The 20,131-nt window shown below is 44.6% G+C and overlaps 3 protein-coding genes across 3 annotated transcripts; 1 reads left to right on the top strand and 2 right to left on the bottom strand.

Moving 5' to 3' along the window:
* Positions 1–5,619: 5,619 nt before the first annotated feature.
* Positions 5,620–8,944, top strand: hpxb (hemopexin b). The gene is made up of 10 exons (XM_034607324.1): positions 5,620–5,753; positions 6,249–6,274; positions 6,391–6,477; positions 6,582–6,739; positions 6,828–6,981; positions 7,240–7,452; positions 7,545–7,637; positions 8,143–8,273; positions 8,351–8,498; positions 8,577–8,944. The coding sequence occupies exons 1-10, from the start codon at positions 5,689–5,691 to the stop codon at positions 8,801–8,803; spliced, it is 1,302 nt and encodes a 433-aa protein (XP_034463215.1). The 5' UTR covers positions 5,620–5,688; the 3' UTR covers positions 8,804–8,944.
* A 3,863-nt stretch (positions 8,945–12,807) lies between these two features.
* Positions 12,808–14,908, bottom strand: LOC117774628 (gap junction alpha-3 protein-like). The gene is made up of 4 exons (XM_034607193.1): positions 14,846–14,908; positions 14,666–14,754; positions 14,036–14,589; positions 12,808–13,666 (listed from the first exon to the last, which is right to left on the bottom strand). Exons 2-4 carry the CDS (start codon positions 14,732–14,734, stop codon positions 12,808–12,810), a joined length of 1,482 nt encoding a protein of 493 aa, XP_034463084.1. The 5' UTR covers positions 14,735–14,754; positions 14,846–14,908.
* Positions 14,909–18,179: 3,271 nt separating this feature from the next.
* On the bottom strand, positions 18,180–19,607 carry LOC117778640 (gap junction beta-2 protein-like). The gene is made up of 5 exons (XM_034614362.1): positions 19,437–19,607; positions 19,006–19,158; positions 18,777–18,922; positions 18,487–18,693; positions 18,180–18,276 (listed from the first exon to the last, which is right to left on the bottom strand). The coding sequence occupies exons 1-5, from the start codon at positions 19,605–19,607 to the stop codon at positions 18,180–18,182; spliced, it is 774 nt and encodes a 257-aa protein (XP_034470253.1).
* Between the last annotated feature and the right edge of the window lie 524 nt (positions 19,608–20,131).

The following is a 20,131-nucleotide window of genomic DNA, read 5'->3' as shown; positions in this document are numbered from 1 at the left end:
ATTGTTAATCTTATTTATCTTTTCCCTCTTTTTAATCTCTTTGGTTTTTCTGCACAGAAACAGAAACCGAGCCCTTCACACGTTTTACTGCAGGTTTTACCTTGAATCTCTGAGCAGCTGACAAATAAAAGACCTTGAATATTTTCAACGTTCTTCCACAAGGACTTGGGGAAAACAGGTTTATGATTTTTCAGTGACCTCAAAAGAGTAAACTTGCAAAATGTGTGGATGTTAATGTACATGTGCAGTAGACATCAACTAAAGCAACACTATTCATCTTTAGCTATTGTTTGTAACAGGGAATTAAACCGACCTACATATTTAATCAATATACGTGTACAGGGAAAAATGGATTTGTAAACCTGCACAACAACCTGCGAGGAAAGCAATGACAGAAAGAGGGAGGGGAGAACGGAGGGATGGGGGAGTGACAGACAGAGGTGGTGGGAGGAAGAACGACAGGTCGGGGGGGACAGAAGAGAGAGAGAGAGCAGCGGAGGAAGAAGCACGCACCTTGAGTTCAGGTAGGACAGTCACTTCTTTAAAATTTAAAATACAATATCTCATAACGCTCTGATACAATCTCACATTTCTGATGAAAATGATGGATCCTTAAAGCTAAAGTTTAAAAATGACTAAAAGGTTTTCTAGAGATTTGCTGTTTACAGATTTCATTTTGCAGCCGAGTGCGGTGGTTTCATTTCAAAGTTCAAAGAGCTCTCTACCTGTGATGTTCCAGCTCTGTTACTTGTGCTGAATGTCTCCATTGTTCAGCTCAGAAACGCTGGAATGCTCCTGGACATCCTGCATAATCCTCTCAATTATGAATGCTATCATTTATTCTAAGGTCCCAGCACCTCAGCAAAGGCCGGTAACTTAGCAACTTGTGCCTCTCATTCAACATTAAAGTGGGGGAACACGAGACGGCCCAGAGGCCTCGGACAGTGACCGGGATTTGTTTCTGAGACGTAGCCGACATTCGGCCTCATTCCGACCAACAGGTCGATGCCTCACCTCCACCTGAGCATCGCCTCCATCCATCTCCAACTTTCTCCTGTTGTTGAGCTGTTTTTTAAACTTTAAAACTGTCCTGAATTACAACAAATGTCACAAGAATGATAACATCTTTCTCAAACATGGGAACAAGATTCTGTCCATTCACTGACACTCTGAGGGGCCATGTTTCCAGAGGGACCTAATTGTGACCCAGGTAAACTGACACCTCTCCACGTTGTCCTTGTTGTTTAGCTCCAGGGGGAATAAACGGCTCTTCACCTCTAGGCCCACACCGATAACATACAGTACGACCACAATTGTCGCCTCAGAATATGATCCATTTTAAAGGGCGGGTGGAGAACAGCCAGACGTGACCCCTGTCCTGGCAGCCGCTCACATACCTGGTGCCGGTGATGAAAGACGCAGCTCAGTTTCAATGCCCTGAGCAGAGAAGCTCTCCTGTTTCCACCGACAGGGACAATGGGCGTCTGTGCTGCATTCGGAAGCAACTATCTGGGACTTTTAGGGTTCAAAGATGTGGAGGTAACGACACAACTTAGCCTTGATGTCGTAAATATCTATAAATACTGATGAATTCATATAATTCTGACTTTTCCCCATCCATTTGAGGACGTTGTTGTTACAGAGATCAGTCTGAATACAACACTGACCTGGGGACAGTGGTTACCTGAGAGCACTTAGGAGTCTGGTGAGAAACTGAATATTGTGCAGGTGAGATAAAGTTGCAATGAAAGGGAACCGTGTGTGTCCCAGTTTTAAAACAGCGACACAAATGTTCACTGGGTTTATGTGTCACACACAAAGAGTTGGATTACAAAACATTACAAGGTGGCGATCATGGCGAGGACTGAGATTCAGGACCCAAGTGTCCTTTTCCCCAAAGCTACAAAACAAATGTTGTAACACTGAACCTTTCATTCGGGTTCTGATGGGTTCTTTTGCATTTCCTCTCTTTCCAGACAAAAGCAACAGAACCCCATTAGAGGCAGCAGGACCTTTCAGAGCACGATGTTGATGCGGTCTCATTCAGAGAGAAGACCCCTCCCTGGGTTCTCAGCCCTGCTCACACAAACCACTCCACAGCCCAGAGATGCGACCTCCCCACCTCCCCCATCTTTCACCCCACGGCAGTCGGTCTTCTCCCCCGTGTCTCTTACTTCACCACCTCCCTGGGTGACGCAGGCGCTCTCCAACCTGGAGCAAGGAGAGAAAGAACTGCAGGGCCTCCGGGAGCGACAGCAGGCCGAGGTGGAGGAGGTGAACCGCCAGTTGGACAATGCGGTGATTGAGGCTCAGAGGGAGGAGCGGCGTCTTCTTGAGAAGATCGAGCAGGACCACAGAGAAGCCCAGCGGCATCTCAGCCAGGTGAAGAGGGAGAATGCTGCAGCCGTGCGGGTCGTGCAGTCACTTGTTGACCAGCAGTTTAGAAAGATGGGACAACTGAAGGAACAGATCCACAGATGGGGAAGTTCTGCTGCTGGATCCAACAAGAGTCAGCTGCAGAGAGGCGTGGCAGAGGTCACCCAGCCGTGGGAAATCTCTCTGACACTGAAAAGAGTCAGTTTCCTACCAAGTCCTGAGTCCAAGACCCTGAGCTTAGGGGAAGTTGTTGTTTGTGAACAAGGCATGACGTATCCCATCGGTGTCTGTGGAGTCCAGGGACAGAAGTGTGCCCTGCACTCAGGGGACACGGCCTTTTTAAACCTTACCCCTCTGGAAATCCGAAAGGAGCCACAACCACCCAGAGGTGGACAGAGGTCCAGTCCAGATGGGACAAACATACGCGTTGTCCGGAAACTACACTCATCAAGCTCCACAGAGAATGAGGATGAGCTGAAGTCGCCCGTTCTAAGACACCGAGGAGTGTCGGAGTCGTCTCAAGATGAAGACCTGGAGTCCGTGGGCTCAGACATACAGGGGCAGGATTTCTTCCTCTCCATCCCACCAGTGTCCAGTCAAGGAGAATCTGAAGGTGATGAATCTGATGGCAGACACAGTGGAACACAGAGGTGCTCCTCACTGAAGGGGAGGAGGAAACAAAAGACCCTGGTCTCATGTGAGGAACCGTCCTGTTCTCCTGAAGGAACCGATGACAGACGCTGTGATGTGGCAACATCTCCAAAGCAGAGAAGGAAAGTTTCACTCTCCACTCACAGTCTCGTAGATCTCTCCACCGGACGTCGTCCTCGGTCTCTAAAAGCCAAGATCTCCAGTGAATCATCAGTGGATGTGGGAAGCCCTCCATCACCAGTGGACAGTGAGGATTCCAGTTACACATATACTGTGAATACACCTGTTAATGGATCTCTGAAGCAGCAGCAGAGCCGCTCGATGTCCACTGCTGATCTCTCTGGTAAACTACGCCCTTTGTTCAACAAGAGTGACAGCAGAGGATTCAGGAAGGTGAACAGAATGCGACTCGCCTCTGAACCTTCAGCTCGTGAAGGAGTCCGAGGAAACGCCACAGAATCTGAGAGGAACAACATCAGCTCTGATAAACAGCTGAGATCCCAGGCTCGTGTTCCACAGGGTTCAGGGTTAACCCGTGTGAGCAGATCTCTGTCTATGTCGGCTATTGAAGGGGATGAATTACAAGTTAAGGAATCACAACCACACAACAAAGAGAAGGAGAAAGTGGTGCCAGCTTTGAGGGACCTGGAGGAGGAGGGCGGCTCGACTGCTCTGGACTCAGCTTATCTGGTCAAACAGTTTGGAAAACAAGGATCCGGCCGCACTGACTTCAACCTGCCGAGCGGCGTCCATGCATCGGCCAAAGGGCAGCTGTTTGTGGTGGACTGTGGAAACGCCCGCATCCAGGTGACTGATCTCCAGAAGAATGTGGTGCAGCAGGTGTCTCCTTCAGGATCAGAACGATCTTCTCGTATCTGTAACTACTTTGACGTGGCTGTGAACTCAAAGGGCCTCATCGCTCTGACCTGCGCTGCTGAACGGGCTGTGCTGGTGTTCAGCCGTCACGGACGCCTCCTGCAAACGTTCGGAGGCACAACGATTGGTTCCACCAACGAAGAGCTGGACGCTCCCAGAGGCGTGACAGTCAACCGTCAAGATGAGTTCATCGTGGCTGACATAAAGCGCGGGACTTTAACTGCCCTCAAACTGGAGCCCAAAACCGGGTCCAGGCTAGAACGCACAGTGGTGACCGGGTACCACCGACCCTACCTGGTGGCGGCCTGTCTCTCCACCGGGCTCATGGCAGTGTCAGAGCGAGGCAACGAGAGTGGACGCGTCCCGTGCATTCGAGTCCTGGAGCCTGGATGGAAGACTATCCGAATCCTGGGCGTGTGCTCTGGCCTGGGGCCCGTCCTCACCTGCCCCTGGGGCCTCTGCATCGACGGCGAGGGGGACGTCCTGGTGGCAGATTGGGGAAAGCAGCACCACCGAGTCCTTTACTACCCGTCTAAGGGTTTGGGCTGGCCTCTGGTGAGCGAGCACCTGAGCAGTCCGAGGGGTCTGGCTCTGCTGCCTGACGGACACGTGGTGGTGTCGGACAGTATGAACCACTGTGTCAAGATCTACCGCTACAAATAAACCACAGAGGAAGACAGAGAGAGATGTGGATGGATCTCAGACTAATCACTAACAAGAGAGGGATTATATTTGTATCAGAAATGTATGATGTGATTTTCTTTGAGTTGAATTTACAGCCTCTACCTCTTACATGTTATAATCTGAGATTTATAGAGATACTGGGTCATGATTTTATTCATTATGATAATCAAGTGTAGAAGCACAAATTGTTTTCTTACACCTATTCAGCACAGAAACAATACAAGTAGCAGATAAATAATACTATTGCATGTTTTTAAATTGACCCTGAGTGTTTCCAACATTTGGTGAATCCTGATTCTTTGTACCTGATTGATAGTTGATTGTTTAGTGAATCACGCTCATGTTGCAAAAGATTGAATTAATCAGTAATCGAGACAAATGTGAGAACTTTGTATAACCTGCAAATCAAACTTTTCAGTTGACTGTGGGAGGAGCTGAAGGATTTTTGACTGTTTCTCTGAGTAAAAAGAATTAAACTTTGTTATGTTTAATCCAATTTTGCACGATTTTGTTTTTACTGGCTACTGATACTTGGCAAATAGAAAGTTAAATTCTGAAATTATTGTAAATACAAAACTATAATGTGTTAAATAGTATTAATCTAAACTGATAAGTGGTTTAACAAGTACAAATTCTAAATATCTATTACATCTATATTGAAAAGACTTTTTAGAAGTTGTATCTGTTATTGACACATTACCACACAATCTCAAAGGTTATGTGCATGAGCTTTTGGATATTTGTCCAAAAAAACATGTTAGACACAAATAAATGATAAATTCATTTGAAATATACAGATTTCCTGAAGCATTAATATTTAACATTAAATACAGATACCAACATTATTCTATAGCTGCACATGAAATTTCCACTTTTATAAAATAAAGAAATCATCAAATGGGTAAATTGGAACGAACAATTCTGAATCATCATGAAATCCCCTGATTTTGCAACAACACAATTCCCGGCAGCCCCATCATCATCTACGCAAACAAACACACACGGAGTTACCTAACATGTTCACACACACACTTCAGTATAAAAGTGCAGATCCAGCTGCTGCACAGCTACTCGTCCACAGTGACTCATCAGGACCACAGCATGAACCTGTTCACCAGATTTCTGCTTCTGGGTTTGGCACTAGCCTCCGTGAGCGGAGCACCAACGTGAGTATTAATCATCTTACTTGAATTAATTATCACTCACGATATGTCATTTAGACTGGAAGGCTGTGACACAATTTCTCATTGGATTTAGTTTCACATTTTTAAGTTTCTCACATATTTTCCTGTTCTGTAAAACAGCAACAAACACACGTATAAATAAAGGGATAGAAAAACAAATGGGTTTATGAACATACATGTTAATAAGGAGATGTTTTTTAAAGATATAATCTTTTTGGTGGATTAGGGTTAGGGTTAACCTGCTGCTCTGTAGCGTCTCTTATCAGTTTGAAACCAGTGCAGAATGTAAAGTAAAGTCACTGACCAGTAGTTTGAAGAACTCTGTTTGCTGGTTCAAAGTTCAATCTGTGGATCAGTTGAACAAACACAAGAGAAGCTGTGTTGTCATGTTTCCTGAATCACTGGTTGTTCCCCTGTTCTCTGATTGGAGGATTTTGGAAAATGAAAAGTAACTCTGATCTTTTTGCTCCTTCACAGGCCTCCACACGATCCAGCCGCTGACGGTGGGTTTTTAAATGATCATATATCTCTGCAACAAGCCTCACACGTTTAGAAAAAACATAATTTCATGAGCATTAGTGGTTATTTAAGTTGTATTATTTCTAATTGTGGAATAAAGATGGAGCTGCTGTTCCAGACCGGTGTGAAGGGATCGAGTTTGATGCCATCACTCCTGACGAGAAAGGAAGCCATTTCTTCTTTAAAGGTGAATCTTAAATTAAGCTTGAACCCCCTCAGTTTATCAGCCTCTTTATCAAAGAACCTTTTTGTAGTGTTTATAAAAAGTATAACAATAGAAGGTTCTCTCAGGCGCCCACCTGTGGAAGGGTTTCCGTGCTCCAGCTCAGCTCTCCAACGAGTTGTTCAAGGAGCTGGACGACGTCCATCACATCGGCCATGTAGACGCTGCGTTCCGCATGCACAACACAAAGAACCCAGAGGAACATGATCACATCTATTTCTTCCTGGTACGACTCTCAGATGAATTTAGTGCAAGTCTGTTAAAGAAAAACAAAGATCAGATGGAGAGACAGATGTTTCTTTTCTAACCTCCAGGATGACAAAGTGTTCAGCTACTCCAACCACACTCTGGTGGAGGGTTATCCGAAGGCGATCCAGGAGGACTTCCCAGGAGTCCCCTCTCACCTGGATGCTGCTGCGGAGTGTCCGACCGGAGAGTGCACGGCGGACTCAGTTCTGTTCTTCAAGGGTGTGTTTGCATTCAGATTCATTATTATATGGCAGAGAAATCTCAGTGTTTGAGAAAGAGAACGACACCTAAAGGTTGAAGGATTTAATGTCCCGAACATTTCCATGTTCGAAAGGTTTAAATCGGTTGAAGTCTGCAGAAGATGTTGCTGAACGAAGCCCAACATCATCAAATATTATCAAATCCAATGTGTTCTAGTTACAGTAGATGAATGAACGAGTGGTGGAGATGATTGAAAGCCTCTCTCTCTCCTCACAGGACACGATGTGCACGTGTACGACATTGCCACGAAGACGGTGAAGACCAAGACGTGGTCCCATCTGCCCGTCTGCACCTCGGCTTTACGCTGGCTGGAGCACTACTACTGTTTCAATGGGCACAACTTCACCAGGTTCGACCCGATGACTGGAGTGGTGAGAGGCTTGTACCCCAAAGACGCCCGCAGTTACTTCATGAAGTGTGACAACTTCGGTGAGTCAGGGAAAGATGTCTGGTTCAAATCCTACATCATTTAGATTCAAGTATTTACTTTATAAATGTGTCCTCTCTGTTTTTCACTGCAGGACACGGAGGAGATTACAAAATCCCTAAATGCAGTGAGATCAAATTAGACGCCATCACCACTGACGTCACGGGGAAAACATATTTGTTTGCAGGTATGATTCACGTAAGCAGCATTTTTAGTAACTTTAGGAAAAGGAAATCGTGAAAACGACACTGGAAATGTTTCCAGGGGACCGAAAAGAGTGATGGACCTGGCTGCTACTAGTCGGTGGTGATGGAACAGCTGTTTCTCAGTGTATTTCTGCTAAGCTAAGCTAAGCTAAGCAACTGCTGACTGTTCTTACCATAGACACTGTGTGAAAGCAGCTTGTACAAACAGGAGCCAGAAGGTGATTGTTTCCATGGACTAAAAATAAAGATGGACGATATGTCTCCACTTCCTCCAACAAACAGGAAATGAAATCAAGCCGACACCCACCACAAGCCACGCCCATGTAGACCACGCCCGTTTAGACACGCCCATGTACTTTTTTTTTTGTGCACTTTTTAACATTTTTTTTAACTTTATTGTCCAAATTTTACAAAACAAAAGTGGGAGATGCAGAGCTTTATTTTGAAAATAAACTTTATTCTCCACATTGTCCCCACTGTGCTCAGGCCCAATCTACATGCGTCTGGACACTCGCCGTGACGGGCTTCACGCCTTCCCCATCACCAGGTCGTGGAGCCAGGTGGCCAACGGGGTGGACGCCGTCTTCTCCTACACTGACAAATTCTACATGATTAAGGTAGATCTTCAGGTGGCTGTCACGTCCTCGTGCTGTCTTCAGAAAGGTGTTGAATGTCCTTTTTGTTCCCCCTGCAGGACGAGGAGGTTTACATCTATAAAGCAGGAGCTCACTACACCCTGGTTGAAGGCTACCCCAAATCCCTGAAGGAGGAGCTGGGCATCGAAGGACACGTGGACGCTGCTTTCATCTGTCCCGACGACCAGAAGGTCCACATCATCCAAGGTAAAAGAAATTCAACTGTAAATAAGTTTGATGTTTGCCTGCATGTGATCAACAAACATCTCATTTTCCTTTCAACAGGACGATTAATGCATGACATCGACCTCACCGCCACGCCCAGGGTGGTGACCGAAACATTCCCCTTGCCTTTATCCGACTTGGATGCTGGTTTGTGTGGTCCAAACGGAGTTGATGTTTTCAAGGGCTCCCAGTATTACCACTATGACAGCCCCATGTTACTGGCTATGGGCAGAATGGCTCCTGTGGCTGAGGATATCACCACAGAGATGATGGGGTGTCAGTCATAGGAGGCAGGGATCTTACCAAACAAAACAGGGAGACAGTGTTTGCATCAAATGCTGACGTCTACACCATCATCATCAAAATCTGAGGCATGGAATCATCTCGCTTCTTCACTGGAAGGTTTGACGAATAAAATGTGGAAAGAATCTGAATCTGTCAGTTGTAGTTATTATAAACTTTATTTAACACCTTTAAACACACAGTAACAAGGTGCTTTACACGTTAAAGAGGAAAAACTGAAGCCAAACAATAGTTAACATTTAAAAAGAAATCAAGAAACAATTAAAAGCGTTTCTAAAATTTACTGGAAGCATTTATTTCTGGTTTGTTACTTTAACTCATTGAAAACCGAACAAAGACCCCAGGGAGGTTCACAAAATAATTCCAGAGTTTGGCCACTAGAGGGCCTACTGCTCAAATGAATGTGATAAGGGCCGAATCAGATTCCCTGTAAAACCAAGACGAGCTCTGTAACAAGATGAATTATCATTTCTAAATGAGCAGGCAACAGAACGATCAGTCATTAATTAAAAATGTATAAAAGCACGTGCACACATCTGCATATATAATTAATGTGTTGAAATCCAAGTTGGTATTTTGCATTTAATACACGATGCAAAGGAACCTGCCTTAAACTAGCTGCAATGCAAGTTTCATGCAAGTGTGGATGCAAGCACTTTATTTCCTGCAAGAAAAAGGTTTAATAAACATAAAAGGCTTCGTGGAAATGGAGTAATATTCCACAGCTGAGCCACAACAGAGTCACAGACACATTTCCTGCCAATAAAAACCAAGCGTTCATCACAAAATACATCTAAACACGTCCATGTTCCCTCTGGATGAATCAGAGTGTTACTGGGAGCTCGTGTCTTCATTCAGGTTCAATTTCCTGCTCATTTATGGATCTTGATGTAAAACAATCACACATATTTATACAATTTAAATCTATGAGGTTGTATATTTTGATGTGAATTACAATAATACTCCTAATCTGGCCTTGGTGCCAGTTGCTTTACTGAGTGAGTCCTGGTCCCTCTCAGCAGTATAATATACAGTACTTATACAAGCCGTCACGTTGGACCATACAGACACGTACGCAGCGGCCTGCAGGAGTCCAGAGGTCGGGACGGTATTAGTCGGCATTCAAGGCCTTTTCACTCCCTGCAGAGGTTTTGTTCAACCAAAATCCCCGGGACATTGAGCAGACATAAAAGAAGAGCTGGCCTCAGCACAGCCTGATGGGCGAGGCCATGGACACACACACACACACAAAACACACACGCAAGTGCACATAGAAACACCAGTGCACGTGCACGCATGCATAGCAGACAGTATGGACAGTTCTCATCGTACACTCACAGCTAACAAGTATTATTAATGAGTGGAGCTGAGATCATTCTAATGTATTATTAGGTCAATTTAATCAACATGCATTCTTTTATTTATTCTATTTAATTGTATTTTCTTGAGAGTCTGAGATGTTTTTTCCAAATCGTAGATACTTAGATTTGTATTTGTTTGATCCCAACAGATACGATAGTTTTGAACCTTTTGATGCATTTCGCTTGTTTCTTGAGTTCTTTCCCAAGCGGAGAAGAAAACTCTTCTTCCACAACAAACACAGCTGAGAGATGAAAGTTAACTGTAGTGAATCTATTCTTCAAACAGTTGCAGTGTCATTTCATTCTACAATCGAGTCCCCACAGGATCGAGTGTTTGGGTTTATTTATCCTCAAAGAAAACACGAACCATGACAGAAAACCAGTGTGATACAAAAAGTTTATTCAGTAACAGTTCTGTAAACATCTGAGGTAAATGAACATTTACATCAACATGTTCTTTCACATAAGGTTCCGACACAAGGCACTTCTCTTCAAAGACACTTTTTTTTACAGTGGGAGTAACAGCGGGGGGGCTTGTCCCAGTTTGTAAAAAAATCCCACCACACAACATCTGTATTCCAAAGTGTTTATGTCTCCCAATCCATTTTCAGTACAGAAAACTTTCTTGTCCATTCCAAGTGTCAATCCCATCGTATTATTCCCATGAAAAAACACAAATATGTTAAAATCCTTCATATCCTCCCTCCTGGGACACTATTTGTTATTTTGTCTTTTCTATTTATATCTTCACATCTTCATAACAACGCCCCTAACTATCTAAATGTGCAAATCTTTATCTACATTTTAAAGGTAATAGGAACAGCTCGGAAACAACAAGATTCTGAAAAATAATCAGCAATAAAAATAAAGAAAAATTAGTTTAGAGACAAAGTTCAACATAATGTCTTTTTGTGGAATTCTCTCTTCACAGTAGATTCATGAAAATGTTGTAAAACTGATCTCGGGGTTGGAGCCATGATTGTTAGGGTTCAGGGGTCAGATCTTCAAAAATGTATGTATAAAGATATATATATATATGCTTTATAATAATACTTTATTAACTAATGTTTATGATGGTGTGTAGAAGTGGTTGCATTCATGACAACATTAAAACTAAGGAAACAATTAGGATTTGTAGAACTACACCTTGAGGGGCCAATGATCTCAGTGCCAAAGGTTCTGATGCAGAAAGAAGTTCATGGATCAGCAGATGCTTCGTGTAAACGCTGTTGGGAAGTTGCTGCAACACAACTGAATTTATATCGGCCATTTTAAATAAAAAATATATTTTTTCTTTCTTTTTGGCAGGAATTAAAGAACAGGAAAATGAACATTTTATGTGGGATATCAGTAAAGAACTAACAGAAGAATAAAATCACTTTGGTAGATCATACTGCTCTTGTTTTGAAAAGGCTCTAAAAGCTACTGTTCATTCTACAGCTCTATAAGTATATAACTTGGAGTCCGCCTGCACCGAGGAGAGCTCGACACTTCTGCAACACACTGCAAACACAAGCACCAGAAAGAAGCTGAACTGATCGTTGTGCTCTGTTCAAGTTGCAACGCTTCAATACTTTAGATTTCTTGATTTGCATCAACTGTTCCAACATTGGATTTTTGTATAAAGTGACCAGTGGAGCCAATGGGAGGAAACGCTGAAGCATCTTTGGATTTCTGAGTCAAATCTTTCTGCAGCTTGATCACAACTTTTTTTTAAAACATATGTAGTTTAGTTAAATATCCTGTTGCATCTATTAATACTTTAATCATTATATATTTACATATTTATAAACTTTGCATAGTTAACCCTGATATAACTGCAGAGATGTCATCTAGTAAACACGGAAACAACTGAAGGTACACACACACACACACACACACACACACACACACACACACACACACACACACACACACACACACACACACACACACACACACACACACACACACACACACACACACACACACACACAGCCTGGGAAGCCTAAGGACTATGTCTCAGGGTGGGACAGCTTCAGTCGGAGCATCCCTCTCTTCATTGAAATGACAGGCCGGGTCAACGCTGTGCACACAAACGCACAGTTGGACAAACACACAGCTCCACCGTCACGCAACAAAAAGAAAAAAGAAAGAAAGAAACAAAAGTGCAAACCTCTCGTGTGATGTCGCCGCAAAGAGATAAAAGTAAAAAGATGAAAATGAAAGAATATCGCTGCCTCTCCGCTTCCAAACCTATCATCATCACCTTTATACTGGTTTTATATATATATATATATGTACTGTGAGTGTGTGTGTCTGTGATTCCCATTTCATGGGCCTGTACCTTCCTGCAACTCCTTTACAAAGAGTGTGTGTGTGTGTGTGTGTGTGTGTGTGTGTGTGAGAGGGAGTGTGGCCAGAACAGTGAGTTTACAGATGTGTCGCTGTAATCTGGCCAAACTCCTTCCTCTGCTTGGTAATTCTGAGATAGAGACGAGCAGCCGACTCCAGCTGCTTCTCAACATCTGCCTCAGAGCGTCAGTCTTCTTCTGGAGGATGTGCTTGTGGAGTTTCATGAGAAAAACTGCATATGAACTGTAGGTTTTTAAGGCGTGTGTGTACGGTTGTGCACGTGTGTGTTGCAGCTACACTGCCAGGTCATCCGGGCGAGCTCGGACGCAGCCGCTCTTGCCGGCCCGACTTGGCTTCCGAATGTCTGTCGCCGCAGCACATGGAGGCTGATGCATCTCCGCCCTGGTAACCACGGTGAAGTCGTCGTGCGGGACCATCCAAGGAGCTGTGGCGACAGTGTTTTCCTCATCCAACGCCCTCTCCTCCACCATGAGGGGGTACAGAGGGGTATTACGAGGAAGCGTGGGACACATGGAGCGTTGCACCTCTTGAGGAGGCGGTGGGGTCATCTCCCCCTGAGGGGAGGAGGAGGCCGAGGTGGGAGGAGAGGGAGGAGGAGGAGGGTAGAAGGAGTCTTTTCCATTCAGATTCTGCAGCTCCAGTGCCATGTTGCTCCAGTTCTGCTCCATCGCCCTCAGCTGCCCGCGGCTTCCAACGCTCACTGTGTCTCCATTGCCATAAAAGGAAGTGGGCAGCCTCTCCAACAGGAAGTCGTCTGGGTGGAACGGGGCGCCATCCATCTTGAGCTCAGCCGGCAATGATTCGGTGGCCATGTTTGGGCTCAAACCTCTGGAGGCTTCTTCTGTTGGACTGTAGGCTCCTCCCTCAGCGTCTCCGCCCCCCGCCGCGCCCACACTGGCATACGACGACAAACAGTTGAGCACCGATGGCGAGGTCTGCTCGGGTATCGTCTGTGCGTCTCTGCGCCGGGCCGCACACAGCAGCAGCGACTCGCTGTCGGACACAAACTCGTTGGTGACGCCCTGCTTGACCTTCTTCCAGCCCAGGTGGTAGATCTCCAGCAGGTTGAGCAGCAGAGAGACGCAGGCGACCACCAGCATGAAGATGATGAAGATGGTCTTCTCAGTCGGCCTCGGAGGAGAAACAAAAACAGATTAAACTCACAGGTGACAGGAAACTGTATAACAGAGGTATTCTGTTTCATTTGAGATACGAGCCGACAGGTGAGGGGGGCAGCACCAAAAGATCACATATTTTGTGTTAACAATTTCACCCTGAGATATTTATATTGTTTTATTTTGCATCCTGTTAGAAACGTCATCAACCCGCCCACTCGCTCGCGGTGAATCTCCGGAGTTCCAAAGTAGTTTTAGTGAAGACACTCACTGACAGATTGGCTTCATACCCAGACCTTAACTATCAGGAGTAAATACATGACCCCAACATTCACCTTAACTCTCCAACACAAGGGTCAAATGTCCTGTGATCAACTCCTCTCACCTGGAGATGAAGCAGTCCACAGTGTTGGGGCAGGGCCAGCGGCCACATTTGTAGAGCGGCCTCAGGTGGAAGCCGTACAGGAAGTACTGTCCCAGGATGAAGCCCACCTCAAACAGAGTTTTGAAGATGATGTTGAAGATGTACGTCCTCAGTAACGCCCCACGGATCCTGATCTTCCCGTGCTCATCACGAATCGGTGGCTTCTCCTTCTTCCCACCTCCTCCGTCACCCACTCCGTTGTGATAGAGGTTGTCATGGTCCTCCTGGTGTTGTCCGGCCTTCCTGACCTCCTCCTCCCTCTCCCTCCTCTTCTCCTCCATGCGGACGATGTGCAGCACGTGCCCCAGGTAGATGAGCGTGGGCGTGGAGACGAAGATGATCTGCAGCACCCAGAAGCGGATGTGGGAGATGGGGAAGGCCTCGTCATAGCAGACGTTCTCGCAACCGGGCTGCTGCGTGTTACAGGTGAAGTCGGACTGCTCGTCTCCCCACACCTCCTCTGCTGCTGCCCCCAGCACCAGGATGCGGAAGATGAAGAGGACGGTCAGCCAAACCTGGGTGGGAGAGACGGAGGGGTTAAGATTCATGAGCTCACTCAGTTTGTTTTCATCGCGTTTGACCGTCAGTCACCTTTCCGATCACAGTGGAGTGTTCCTGAGCATTCTCCAGCAGCCGCCCTAGAAAGCTCCAGTCACCCATGCTTCACTCGAGTTTCTAGCCTGCAGAGAGAGAGGAGAGACGCAACAGTTTGATAAATCCAACAAGTCCACAACACAGACAACAGAGCATAACAAAGATGAACAGATTTACCAAAATATTCTTGTATCGTCAGTGATAAATCCATCGACCAGAGATCAGAAGAAAATCGATATCTGGAAGAGAGAGATCACAGAATATTCTCATTTATATTCAAAGGTCACGTATATGAATTGAATCTCACTGCTTTTAATGAATCCTCTAAATACTCTGATAGTCAAGTCATGGTCCAACACAATCAGAACTTTAGCTCGACTGAAACAAAACTTTAATCACATGAAGAGAACAATACAATCTGTGTCATTCTTACAACATTAGTCTGGAGAAAGAGGAAAGAAAAGGTCGACCTCACCCACATCCATTCATCCTCTTTCACTTATCTCTACCCTCATCCCTTCTTCCACTCTTCCATCATCCCAACCTGCATCCCCTCATACCCTTCATCCCTAATCTCTGCCCTTCTTCCTCACTTCCCTCCCTCATCCCTTCTTCTTCAGTTTGGTGAATACCTCTCACATCTTGCATGTCTAGTTCAAGGTACTGACTCCTGAGACAGAACCTCCACAACTTATCAATTTCCATTCAAACCTTTAAATCACAAATATTTGGGGTGTGGTCCTTCTGGTGAACAGATTTTTGACTTGATAATGCAAACCTGCTGGCATTTGTGCACGTAAGGAGAGACTGATATGTGCCTGCTTTGTAATTTATATGTGTACATTTACATGCAGACGTGCACGTATTTGTGTGCGTGTGTGTGTGTGTGTGTGTGTGTGTGTGTGTGTGTGCACTGCAGGGCCGGCTGGCTGTGGACACAATGGTTTGTGATCTGTGGGAAGTGAATGAGTGGATAACAGGTTGTGCCGGTCGAATGCTGGACTCATCACATCCCAGGAATGCTGAGGAGGGCAAATGTTTGCCTGGGATCAACGGATACACACACACATGCACACGCACACACGCACACGCACAGACACACAAACACACACAGAGAGAGACACACACACACACAGTTACAGTAGCACAGATTGATCCTCAGCCACCAAACTGCCCTCAAAACAAGAGCATACACATGTTATAGACAAATACCAGCTCCCTTTAGAAGCACTATAATAAAACCAAAGAGTGAAATTTCATCAAGGTCTAATGCAGCTGTTCCATGACCCGTTTATACAGTAACACACCTCGTTAAATAATGTAAAGCATCTTTACCAAAGCAGTTTATACAGAAACTTAAAAAAAACAATCCTACAGCTCAGCTAACAACACGAAAACACCAATAAACCATGAAGCTGACGCTTGGATCTAGTGTCACAGTGGCATGTGTACATATACATGATGTGTTGACGTGATGAAATACCGTCTGTCACCACAGACAATAGAGAAGCTGCCAGATGGATGTTGTCCTGGCCGGCCGGTGCTTCTGATGGATCAGAGGTCTTTGTGCTAAAACACACCAAATAGTTCACGTGCGGCCGGACGCGTGCACCCGAAAACTTTGTAAGATGTTCAGAGAGTGGAGCAGTGTTCATGTGAACTGAATCACATCCATTAATATTATAAATCAGTTATTTGAACCAGGGTTAGCTCACATACTTCATGTGAACACGGCCAGTGGTGACTTTATGATGCTAAATGTCCAAATGCACACAGGAACACAGGGAGTGTACAAAGTGGATACAAGTGCATATAAAGTGAGTAGAGGTTGTGTATGAAGGTGCATGAAGTAGCATGAACATATAAAAACGTGTGTAATGCTGCTTTCAATCATTTTAAAAATAAGATATTAATAAATGAGGGAGAAAAATCTGTGTTAACTGTGCAGTGATGTGAAGTATAAGAGAATAAACTTGTCCAATGTAAAAAACAACCTGCATTCACTACATTGACAGTTGTATAAATATATAATGATGCATGATTAAACATTAATATAACTGTCAATGCAGTTTTTAATATTTATGGCAACTTTTAACATGTAAATATGCACTTTATACACATTATACACTTCATGTAGTAAAATGTAAATAGGGTGAGTGGTAGAAAAAGTATTTAGGCTGTTGAGATAACTCAATTTTCACAGTTAAAAAATACTACATGCAGATAAATTAGTTATTTTTATTTAAAGGTAGCAATATTGTTAATGTAACTTGTGAAGTTGAACATGTATGAATAAATATATTGACATGTTAAGTGTATAAGAGAAACTTTAAGGCAAGTATCTATCTTACTTATCTTAAACACCTCAGGTTGTAACTTATCAAGTAGAAAACTTGTAGAAAAGCTTTTAAAGCCAATCAACAGTGTTTAAATGACTGTTTCGGTTTTAAATGGGTTTAAAATGACAGAAAAGTCTCAAGTCTAAAAAGGGTTCATTAAAGTCAGATATTCGATGCAGCCTACTTCATCAGCCTATTAGTGGCCTCCTGTCCTCCTTTTTTCCCACGGGGTCAGGACGCATCATGTGAGGTGCTGATAATCCAGCAGGTGGAAGGATGATAATCCCTCCTCTTCCCTCCCTCATCACTCCATCCTCCTCCTCCTCCTCCTCCTGATGATGCTGCTGCCTCTTACCCCTCTCCTCCTCTGGACCACGGATCCCTCCACTTCTCTTCCTCCTCTTCTTCTCTCCTTCTTTCTCTCTTCTGTCTCTTTTTTAACTCCCACCCGTGGGCTCCAGGCGACTAAAAGTGAGGAGTGGGTGAGATTAGTGTGAGAGAGGAGGGAGAGAGAGAGAGAGAGAGAGAGAGAGAGAGAGAGAGAGAGAGAGAGAGAGAGAGAGAGAGAAAAAAGAAGAGGGGTTAGTCTAGTCTAAAAAAAAAGGGAGGGGGGGTGGGGGTGAGGAACCGATCCCACTGTCACTGTGTCCCTGTGCAGGGGGCGCACGAGGGGGGTGGGTGTATGTGCTCGTGAGAGTGCACGTGTGGGCAGAAGCTGCTGTACTCAGGGTTAGGGTTGGGGGGGGGGGGGGGTTCACTCTAGTGACAATTTCTGTGCTGGTCACCACTAGAGGTCAGTACACAGCATGGGGCGCAGGTCAAGTATAACATCAACAACATAACTTTCAACTTTTCCAAACATCTAATGTAACATTGATCAGACACACGAAATATAAACTATGTTTTTGCCCCTGATCCTTTTCATCAATGTACTTTTACAACTCCACTGACAACTGTTACGATCAACAACAAATAATCACAAAAAGCTTTGTGTGAAAATACACTTTTCAGTTGTTGACATCATCTCCACAATTCAAGTATCATAGAAAATGTCTTTTGGCTGCATTTCACTCAACTTCACATTTATTCCACGTATTTGTAGCCTTGAATAGTTTTGAGTCTTTGGGACGTGGTTCTCTCGTGTGTGTGTCGTCCACCTAGTGGCTGCGACCTCAGGTTGAGATAAGTAAATTCTGGTTTGTCTTATTCTGCGTCTTCTCTCTTCTGGATCTGCGGAATGATTTCCTTTCCCTCCGACCACCGACACCCCTGAAACACAAGAGGACGGACATGAACGAATGAAGAAGAGGAAGAGTGGAGTTTCAAACACGTGGAATATACTTGTTACAAACTAATGACTGACTAAACAACTGATAAATGTTTTCACTGATTAATTACCACCGAGTATTAGATTAATTTAAAGGAAAAAAACATCTGGGACTCATCAGCAAAGGGAAAGTCTTCAGTAACATCTTGTACCTAGTGACGGCCTTGGCAACCAGATAGACCAGCTCCACCATGTTGAGGATGACGCAGATGGACGAGGCGGTGGCCATGAAGACGATGAAGATGGTTTTCTCTGTGGGCCGTGAGATGAAGCAGTCCACCAGGTTGGGACAAGGCCACTGGTCGCACTGCACCAGCCGTGGCATCTGGAAACCGTCGTACACCACGTACAGGGCGAACCTGCAGGGAGACACACACATGCTGTTGTACTTATACTAAATCTGCAGTATTCTGTGGAGGACTGAGAGAAAATCACATATTACATGAAGCCTCCCTCAAACAGCAGCCTGAACACCAGGCTGCACGCGTACGTCCACCAGAGAGCGCCAGATATCGGGAGTCTCCTCTTCTTCAGGACCTCCAACTCTTCCTCCTGGGTTCTGTTGTTGAGAAAAGATCTTCCAGAACCCTGTCACACATCCAAGACAAGAAGTACAACACAGTATGAGGAGGTGTAAAACCACATATTGACACTTGTGAGTACACACTCACCTGCAGCAGCCTCTTCTTGTCCTTGTAGTTGCGATAGGACACATACATGACGAGCAGAAGAGTTGGAGAGGAGACGAAGACGAGCTGGAGACACCAGAGACGCACGTGGGAGACAGGGAAGAACTGATCGTAGCAGACGTTCTCACAGCCCGGCTGAAACACACACACACACACACACACACAGAATAAAACAGTTTATGGGCTTTATGTGTGTGTGTGTGTGTGTGTGTGTGTGTGTGTGTGTGAGGTTCTGTTGTGTTGTTCCTGCTGCTGTGACGTCAAAGAACAAAATCTAATCTGGTCACATTACCAAACAGCTTTTACTAATGATGAATTTGACTTTTTATTCGTTCTGTAATGATGATGCTGGGACAGTGACATTAGATAGAACATAATATGTCCACGTGGTGTAAGTGATGCTGGTGCTGTACCTGCAGTGTGTTACAGGTGAAGTCCGTCTGCTCGTCCCCCCACACGCTGTCTGCAGCCACCACCAGCACCAGGACCCGAAAGATGAAGAGCACAGAGAGCCACACTTTACCCAGACTGGTGGAGTGATGGTTGGCCCGGAGCAGCTGAGTGTACAGAGCAGGCCAAGACATGCTGGACACACACACACACACACGATGAAACAAAAGACAAGTTTGACGGAGGACGAGGATGAAAAGGAAAGAAAGTGAGAGAGGAGGAGGAGAGAAGGGCCAGTGCCAACATTCATGTGATTCACTAATGAACCTCTCTGCCCACTGTGGACGCTACACAACTCTACACACTGCACTAATAACAATGATAGTAATAATAGTAATAATTATAATAATAATAGTAATCTTTATTCATATAGAACAGTTATAAAACACAGTTACCAGGTGCTTTACAGGTTAAAAATGAAACATTTCATTAGGTAAACAATAGAAAACAACAAACACACAAACCCATAATACTACAGTAACCTACACGTATTATACTGATGTGAATACTAGAATATATATATATATATATATATATATATATATATTACAACTGCAGTAATGCATATTACATAGTTTTTATTTGTAAAAAGTTTCACAAATATATTGCATACTCCTTTGCAGCACTAAAACATCCACCCACACACACCCACACTTAC

This window comes from Hippoglossus hippoglossus, chromosome 2, assembly GCF_009819705.1.
Source record: "Hippoglossus hippoglossus isolate fHipHip1 chromosome 2, fHipHip1.pri, whole genome shotgun sequence".
Lineage (NCBI taxonomy): Eukaryota > Metazoa > Chordata > Actinopteri > Pleuronectiformes > Pleuronectidae > Hippoglossus > Hippoglossus hippoglossus.
The sequence above is the reverse complement of the archived record's forward strand: the minus strand, read 5'-3'. Positions and strand labels throughout refer to the sequence as shown.

Bases quoted from the DNA above. Each gene is read 5' to 3' on its own strand.
- LOC117778640 (XM_034614362.1), bottom strand. From the start codon at position 19,607: ATGTCTTGGCCTGCTCTGTACACTCAGCTGCTCCGGGCCAACCATCAC. The intron at 18,923-19,005 runs GTGAGTGTGTAC...GATGTGTGACAG, and splicing joins ACAAGAAGAGGCTGCTGCAG to GGTTCTGGAAGATCTTTTCT. The intron at 18,277-18,486 runs GTACAAGATGTT...CTTGTGTTTCAG, and splicing joins GTTGCCAAGGCCGTCACTAG to GGGTGTCGGTGGTCGGAGGG.
- LOC117774628 (XM_034607193.1), bottom strand. From the start codon at position 14,734: ATGGGTGACTGGAGCTTTCTAGGGCGGCTGCTGGAGAATGCTCAGGAA. The intron at 14,590-14,665 runs GTGACTGACGGT...TCTCCCACCCAG, and splicing joins ACTCCACTGTGATCGGAAAG to GTTTGGCTGACCGTCCTCTT. The intron at 13,667-14,035 runs GTGAGAGGAGTT...TTCTCCTCCGAG, and splicing joins GTGGACTGCTTCATCTCCAG to GCCGACTGAGAAGACCATCT.
- hpxb (XM_034607324.1), top strand. From the start codon at position 5,689: ATGAACCTGTTCACCAGATTTCTGCTTCTGGGTTTGGCACTAGCCTCC. The intron at 7,638-8,142 runs GTATGATTCACG...CACTGTGCTCAG, and splicing joins GAAAACATATTTGTTTGCAG to GCCCAATCTACATGCGTCTG. The intron at 8,499-8,576 runs GTAAAAGAAATT...TCCTTTCAACAG, and splicing joins GAAGGTCCACATCATCCAAG to GACGATTAATGCATGACATC.